At 36.5% G+C, this 8,548-nt stretch overlaps 1 protein-coding gene across 2 annotated transcripts; it reads right to left on the bottom strand.

Annotated features, from left to right (window-relative positions):
* Positions 1 to 1,646: 1,646 nt before the first annotated feature.
* LOC139149211 (ribonuclease H2 subunit C-like) lies at positions 1,647 to 6,156 on the bottom strand. 2 transcript variants are annotated; one of them, XM_070720785.1, is made up of 5 exons: positions 5,852 to 6,156; positions 4,655 to 4,729; positions 3,648 to 3,691; positions 2,414 to 2,533; positions 1,647 to 1,857 (listed from the first exon to the last, which is right to left on the bottom strand). In XM_070720785.1, exons 1-5 carry the CDS (start codon positions 6,015 to 6,017, stop codon positions 1,789 to 1,791), a joined length of 474 nt encoding a protein of 157 aa, XP_070576886.1. In that variant the 5' UTR covers positions 6,018 to 6,156; the 3' UTR covers positions 1,647 to 1,788. The 2 variants fall into 2 exon arrangements, with proteins under 2 accessions (XP_070576886.1, XP_070576887.1); XM_070720786.1 differs by lacking the exon at positions 4,655 to 4,729 and having other exon boundaries at positions 5,852 to 6,132.
* Positions 6,157 to 8,548: the final 2,392 nt, after the last annotated feature.

Raw genomic sequence — 8,548 nt, 5'->3', positions numbered from 1 at the left:
TATTAACTTATCAGTCAGGGAGAAAACTCATCATTGACTGTCATGTAGTGTTGCATTTATGGATATCGATACCTTCTATTGTGTTTTTGTCTGTCTTGAAACTCGAAGAAATTGTTTTGCCCATCTTGAAATTCTAAGAAATTCATGTTTACAGAGAACACCACATTAACCCGTCAAGCCATTTAGCAAAATGCCTAGTGAGACAGGGAGTCATTTGGCCAGATAACAAATAAATTGGCGATCAACTTCACTGGTTGGGTACAGCAATTGCAAACACTAAAATCAGCGGGTAATCTCAATCGGTGTCAATTGTGAATTATTCTTCATTCGATTCAGTTTATTTTCTAAGATACACCATGAGAGAAATGATTTGTACCACTGTGTGATGTTTACGCAGCCTATAGTATCAGTATCAATTTTATGGCCAGAGTTGGGCTTCCTGCTGACTTTTGTATTACAATCGCTGTACCAGACCACTGGCCGAATGACTCTGTTTTACAAGGCATTTTGCTAAATGGCTTGATGGGTTAATGTGGCGTTCTCTGTAAGTTCTGTTTCAGTATTACACTACCTATGGCTCCTAGCTGTTGAATGTAAGTTTTTTGTTCCATGTGAAAACTTACACTAGTACCTGAGAATATTATATATATAGGAATATATGAAAGTTAGTGGCTTACTTATGATACAAACACAGAGGTTACATTGCCAGTGAATTTTGATTAAATATCAAACTGCCTTCAAGATGAAAAAGTGGGTCAACAGGGTTTCAGACAATTAAGAAAATATTAATACAGGAGCAGCTTGGTTTGTGAACCGTGAATCTATATTTAGAGCAATAAACATTATTTGAATGCTATCAAATCTGGCTCCAGCCTTTAGATTTTACGTAGCTGCAGGATTTTGTATGATGGGATATGCAGAATCTTGATCTTAAAATAAAGCAATAAACCAAACCTAACGACCATATATGACAAGATTTTGATCAGTTGACAATATGTGTGCCTTTAGCGCACACATATGGAGTGAACTTGTCATAACTGAGTGGTATAGCCATTGCTGATGTGTCTTATTGCTATACAGTAAATCATAATAGTATATAGAAATTCCGGCATAAAACATCAAAAAAGGAATTTTTCTCTCACAGAGCTGGTATTTGTTCAACCATGCTATATTACAGATATAGAAAGGTTATTTTCACATTTAAAGTAGTCAGAATGCTGTATTTGCACCATCAATAGACTGGTATGATATGTTCATTTAGTATGCATTTATGCTGATACTTCACTCTACCTGGTAATTAACACTGTGATCAAGGTATATTTGAAGTGGGTGTCTTGCTTGGAACCAAAATCCTCGATAAGAAATACCTGGCATGGTCAAGTTAATTTGCATGTATATGCATGATACTCCTTCACCATTCAGATTTTGTCCTTGTATGTTTGTTGGTTAAATGTGTCCACAAGTTTCAACTTCCAACAACCTATTTTGTCCATTTATTTTGATTTCATTGTCAGATGTCTGCACTTACAAATTCTGTTTAAGAGAGGGGGTTTGAGGTTAAATACAATGAGTTTTGTTTACTACGCATGTTTAGTAATCCACAGATCCTCAGAGAGTAAGGATAAAATCACTGGCAGAAAGCTGAATATGTGAAAAGTTTTCAGTTTAATCTTAAAAGACTCTTTGACAAAAGTTCAAATTAACATTGACAATGTTTCCCAAAGAAAACGAATAAAATTGCAAATGAAATGTCCGTGTAATGTGACAAAACTCTATTCTCTGATGTTGCTATCTCTTGCCAGCGACACTGCCTTGACTGTCCTGCAAATTGTTGTCTGTGCTCACTGGTGAGTGAATCTGTTGGGGGAAGTAGAGTACACATCTTGTAAAATGCAGAGTCATTGTACATCTACCGGTATTTCTCTCTGGGAACTGTTCACAGCTTAATTCTCTTCACTAAAAAGAGTACTAGTATATTGCAACCAGAAGTTCCAGAAGTTATGTGTAAAAGGATGCATTATACAATCTTTTGATGTACACGTTTGTGGGTAGCAGTATCTTTGTTCTGATTTTGTTCACAAAGAAGACTTATTTAGGATCTGTACAAATTGGAAATGCTTTGTCAAAATGCATTTCAGAGATACTGTTAATTTCACAAACTTTGAATCAACAATCAGTTGTGAGTCTGTCTATTTGTTTACACAATATTTCTGCAGTGTCTGATGACAAAACTGAAACTTGGGTGATGAAAAAAGCAAAGGTTGATGCAAGGACACTCAGAGTACGGGAAAGTCACACTGTTCTTTCTGAATTCCTGTACCCTCATTCAATGGATGGTTTTATAGAAAAGATCAATTTGATCTGTGATTGAAAGTAGCTGTTTAGTCAATTTGTAGAGATGTTCCATACTTACTGCAGCAGCTATTGTTGGCCAAACCATAACTTTATTTAGTTTGTCATTTACTGAAGGCTCCTTGTCCCAATTCCAATATTCAAACCTTTGAAACCTGTGGACAACTTTGAAATGCCGATCCTGTAAAAAATCACCATTTATAGTCATTAGCAAAATGTCAATGTGCAGCAAATAACTCTTTCAGTGAGTGCTTAAAGTATTTGACATTCTATGAAAGCATTCGTGCCAGCTCGAGGGAAGAGTTACAAGTCTTTGTACACCAACATGACCAGTACAGAATTTTGTAATGATGACACCATTCTTTGAAAGATGATGGATCTATATTTTACCATTTATGCAGCTTTTGTTGCTTCATTTGAATGGGCAACCCCTGCTGTAAGCCTATAATCCCAATTGTCTGTTTCTGTTGTCAATCAGATCTAAAATGAGCCTATCATAGACTAGACTTTGCATCTCATTTGAACAATAATTTAATTCACACACAAATTATGATTACACAGACAAAGAACAAAGCATTGCTGTCCTTGCCTCATGGTTTCAAATATCGGCATGATGATGAATCTACTTGAAACACAAAAAGGCACATGAGCTGCAACTTTTGGCATTATTTTCATGATTTTATATTTAGATTAAAATTAGTTCAGAGAAATGTTCTTATTCAGAGATGTTTACTCAAGTATAATTATCCACTGAGTGGGACTGCATGGGGAGGTTAAAGTAAGACAAATAATAAACGGGTGCTGCACCCAAATGTGGCCACCTCCATACCAGTACATGATGAACAGCGTAAATGGTGCAGGTACACGTTTGAATATTTACAAATACAACATGGTGCAACCCACTGAAAGGATGGAAAGGATTCACTCCACTTTGACCAAAAAATCTCCATTTTTCACATAACATGGAAAGATTTTGAAAATGGCGGGAAATTTAAATGAACATAAATCTGTTCAATTTCTTATTCTGCCACAAGCAAACGTTGTTGAGGCATAGTTAATGACTATATCCTTTAATTTGCAGAGTGCAATGAATATATGAGGAAATTGAAGGTACCTTGAGGTTGGACAATTTCGCAGAGTTGCAGCTCATCATGGGCCTTTAAAGCAAGCTGATTACTATAATTATTAAGTATAAATGGATTATTTCCTGTCTACCATTCGGTGTTTTAATAGTTATAAAATGTCTAAACAAACCTCTTCCTCATTCTTTAATCCTTTGAGAAATTGAACCTTACCTCATCTTCAAGGAAAGGCTTTTTGTCTTCTTTTATAACTAATCCTGTATAAAAAAAAAATTAACATATGACTGGATATTGTCACATAAATTCAGATTATAAGGAATTATAATATGCTTAGTTGGAATCCAGCGAAATGATTGGCTGGAGCTTGGGGTAATATTCTTAACAGGAAGACCTGCACGCTGTGTAACAATTTTGAGCTTGCGCAAATTTCAAACTCAAGCTTGAGAACTCAATGTGCCATAATGTCGAACAAGTCTATGGCTAGCGGTTTGAGATTGATTTTGATTGTTAAATTTTAGTCTGGTACAGCTCGATGAAATCACAAAGGAAGAGTTTCTATAAGCAGCGACGGCGATGTGACAACATAATTTTTAAAGTTCTTTTAGAGCGTTTTTTCAAGTAAAATATTTCAATTCGATGTGTAATTGCGATATCGGCGTGTTGCATTACTGTATTGTATTGAATCAACTGTGCACAAGCGCACATTCTGAAACATTCTTTTTAGAGTTTGTGTTGAGGCTGAACCCTCCTTCCAACTAAATAACGACATGGTCCACTTGTATTTAACTTTAGCATATTATAATGAGGTTATAAACTGTGCACTCGGGTATTTGGTTGCAGATATAAGAAAGACGTTTGGGTGAAATAATCACCTCGCTTAGTTCGGTGATTATTGCCCCGCCAAATATGGTAATTTTTACCCCAGAGGTCTTATATCCACAACCAAATACCCTCGCTTGCTCTTTAACCTCTAAATATATACTAACTTAGTTCACATTTGTAAAGTGTGAAGTTTCAAATGCATCATAAATATCAATAAACTTATGGAGACTGGGGCTTTTTGAAAGATAATAAGTTTGTTGCATAGGAATAATCAAAAACATGTATTCTACAACGTAAAGTTACATGTCAATGAAACTGCCCCTTAGTATGACCAAACCAAACATACAAACTGAAGTCGTCATAGCCTGTATATAAAAGTTTATGAAATTATTATATACCTGTAAATTCTTCAGGTACATCCACATTGATACCGTGTAAACTTCTGCCTCGTATAGATGCTGACATTGTTTCTCCTTTATGAATAAAATTTGCACATAATACTGTGAACCCTCTTTTTATCAGACATGACGTGGCATGTGTCACTACTAGTAAGTAATGAAGCATGTCCATTGCTTTATGTTACAACTGTACTTTGAGTTCTATGAGGTGCCTTGAAGCTTTCGCACAAAGTGAACAAATCTGAAATGCTGTGTATGATACGTGGTCGACAGATTTGGTTGAAAACTTTACTAAGTGGAATGAGTCAACTTTAAAAAGTCTGATAGGGAACAACTATAAGCACTTGAATTGTATTGCACAGATTTGATTTCCTTTTTCAAAGAAATATATGGTACTGAACAAACATCAGTTTTAGGATGTTTGATGACAAAGCATTTGTAACAAAAGAGTTATTGGTCAGGTGGCGATATTTCTTTCAAAAATATCACACTGAGATATTGCAGCAGTCAATGTAATCCCCAAGGGACCCAACCTCAGGCGATACGGTACAAGTGTGGGAAATTTGACCCTGTTTGCCATGAAACTATGCCCGAGGGGGTGGGGAAACTGCCTCAGAATCATATTGATCCCCCTAGTCACTGCGAGCAAATAAACCAATCATTATTACTTGCATGGACAAACGCAGAATCTATGAATGCCTCACCCATTGGGGTGGGGTAAATGTGGGGGATTTACTTGTTTTAGGTGGGGATTTTCCAGATTTGACAAATTTCATAAGACTAATTTCAAAATCCCCCCACTATGCCCCGAGATGGGGGGGGGGAGTGGGGGTTGACATTGACTGCCGCATAACGTATTTATCATCATCAGTCTAAATGTATTTTAAGTAAACAAAACGTAGCCTAATTTTTTTCAAGTCCCACTGAATTCCTCCAATCTGATTAAATTCCGATATGGCAATGGGTCGGGCTTTTACGCTTTCGTATTGTGTCGTTTTTTTCTTCGGTCCTCCCTGATACCTCCCTCAACGTAAAACAGTGAAAGACCAACCCATCTCTACATCGGATTTTAATTAGATTGGAATTCCTCCCGCCCCATCCTCCAGAGGTGTTTGTTGACGCAGCCTAAAAATACTTTTAAAAATGTCGGTCTTGTAGCATGTTTGAATTGATACAACTCAACTGATGCTATCTCACCTTTTTCTTGCCCAAGATCTCGTATAGAGTTACGAAAATATTCGTTCACTTTGGCTTCGCCATTGTGCTCAATCTTACATGGAATGTAGGACATTCGAACGGAGTCGGACGCTGCCCTATCAAGCGAGTGTCTGTCGATGTAGATTGACATTGTCGCTGTTACCATAGACAGGAGAAGCCAGACTACTTTACTGATTGAGCACACAACCGATCGCAGCTAGAACCACCTGATGTTTTGGTATTGAATATGGCGCGAAATAATTGACCTGTAATGATTGACCTGAACCTGTATGACCTCTACGGACTTTCTTCAATATCCCTTATAGAGTTTATGATAGGCGCGTTTTAGCAAGGCCATCGTTGCTTCTACCAATCGTATCTACTGTTACAAAGTTGACATTACCATAGTCGGACGTTAAGGGCGCTGTGCTGACACTAATACAGTTCAAGTAAACATGTTCCTGTAAAAGTTGTCTGTGTTCACGTATTATAAGTATTTATTGGTCATGAATCGCCTGGACAGAGCAAAATGGGCTCGCAGAGCTTCAGTTGTGTACGCCCTTGGCGTGTGGACCATATTGGGATCGCTTTTTTACCGATGGCGCTATGGAGACGGTTTTGCCATCACACGAACAGAGGAAGACAACATGTCAACAGAAGAGAGAGAAGAATTGTTGGAACAACGTAGTAGAGAGCGCAAGAAAAGTAAGTGGCGGAATTTTTTACTCTGATGTTACTTACACCCGTTGCCACTCTGCTGTTGATTAAGCCCACTTGATGAAGTCAGAAATTCTGTTTGTACTAAGGCAAAACTAGCTATATCTGGTGTTGGAAGTTAACCACGATTGGCACCCTGTAATCTGTATTCAAGATTGAGATACAAGGTAACATTACCATGCACTGGTCCATACACAGGGGGCTCTTCCACCTTGTTTTATTTGTGTGTGTGTTTTTTGTGTGTTTGTGTTTGTTTATTTGTTATTTTTAATAAAATAATGGCGAAAAGCTCTTTTGTTTATATTTGTCAATAAAGAGTGGTTTATTTATTTATTTATTTATTTATTTGTTTGTTTGTTTGTATGTATTTCCGATGGTTAGGGTTAGGGTTAGGGTTAAGTTAGGGTTAGGGTCAGGGTTTGGGCTAGGGTTAGTCACTCCCTCTATATTACCAGACTGGTAATATAGAGGGAGTGACTAGAGTGACAGAGCCATAACTCATAATTTCCACCAGTATCATTCAAAGTTGGTACAAGGACATTGACCTATTTCATGCATATGTTCGTCAATTTGCTTCACATCATGTAGCAGTATAATGTCAATTTTTGAAGTTTCGTAATTCGGCTGATATGTCAAGAAATACTGCATCAAATTTCATGAAACTTGGTACAGATGACATTGCTTTAACAGTGAAAAAGACATTTATCAGTGTCATTTTAATTAGTTTGTAATTGCATATGTAATGAACTTTCCTAATTAGAGTGATATATCCACAAATACTGCATCAAATTTTATGAAACTTGATACAGATGTTGATCTCATAGTGTTGTAAATACTGCATCAATCTTTATGAAATATGGTACCAGTGATAATCTGTTAGTGTTAGGATAGTATGCAAAAATGTTTAGCAACATCCTGTCAATTAATTCCTAGTTGACTCATTTAATGACCGTTTGTAATTAGGATGGCAGCCTACATTGGTTTTATGTTTTCACCACCATGGAACATATTCTTGGCCATTGAGCGCCATCTGTATCAAAGTATTTTTATCTCAGACCTAATTAATGAAGAGGACTCTATCCTCTCTGAGGACTTGTAATCAAAGTCCCCATTAACAAGTGGGGACTGTGTCATCAATGATGACGTGTTTTTTTTTCAAAACTGCTGATCAGACAGCTTTAATATTTGGTGTACAGATCCCTAGGATGGCCTTAGTGAGATAATTTCATACAGTCAGGAAATACTTAATTTTGTATCCATGGCTATAGTAGCGTCAGGGACATTGGCCCTATGTTTAAGAATAGGTGCCAATCGTTAGCTCTGATTTACAACCCTTGGCAGGGTTTGTCTTTATACAAGCAGAATTTCTGACCGTATCAAGTAGGCTTAATCAACAGTAAAGTGGCCACGGATGTACCTATTTCCATTCATGCTATCATCTCTCTTTCTGGTTTCAATTGTGTCTTCAAATAGAGTTGTGTAGTTCTGGTCTGATCATGATTCATGGTATACAAAAGTTACCGTACATGTATATTTTGTACACTGTGAATTATAGTGCTTTATAATTTTACTATGCCAGATTTCTTGCTTAGAAGCAAGCAAATCCCTCTTTTCAAATTTAACATCTTTAGTGCCTGACAATGTGAAAGTTAGTGCATTTTTGTACAGTCTAATGGTGCATATATATTTTGTCTACCAGGAGAATATTGCTGATTTTATTTATTTATTATTTATCTTATTCATTTATTTATTAATTTTTTCCACAAATGGGTACAGTTCAATTACCAGGTCAAATCTTGTTTATTGAGCACTTAAGGAACCTTTAGTTAGTGCCTGACAATGTGAAAGTTAGTGCATTTTTGTACAGTCAAATGGTGCATATATATTTTGTCTACCAGGAGAATATTGCTGATTTTATTTATTTATTATTTATCTTATTCATTTATTTATTAATTTTTTCCACAAATGGGTACAGTTCAA

This window comes from Ptychodera flava, chromosome 14 (assembly GCF_041260155.1).
Source record: "Ptychodera flava strain L36383 chromosome 14, AS_Pfla_20210202, whole genome shotgun sequence".
NCBI classification, from domain to species: domain Eukaryota; kingdom Metazoa; phylum Hemichordata; class Enteropneusta; family Ptychoderidae; genus Ptychodera; species Ptychodera flava.
Note: the sequence above shows the minus strand (reverse complement) of the source record. Positions and strands in the feature narration are given on the sequence as shown.

Coding starts and splice junctions, on each gene's coding strand:
- LOC139149211 (XM_070720785.1), bottom strand. CDS start 6,017: ATGGTAACAGCGACAATGTCAATCTACATCGACAGACACTCGCTTGAT. Junction 4,730..5,851: donor AGATCTTGGGCAAGAAAAAG/GTGAGATAGCAT, acceptor TTATTCATAAAG/GAGAAACAATGTCAGCATCT. Junction 3,692..4,654: donor TGTACCTGAAGAATTTACAG/GTATATAATAAT, acceptor TTTTTTATACAG/GATTAGTTATAAAAGAAGAC.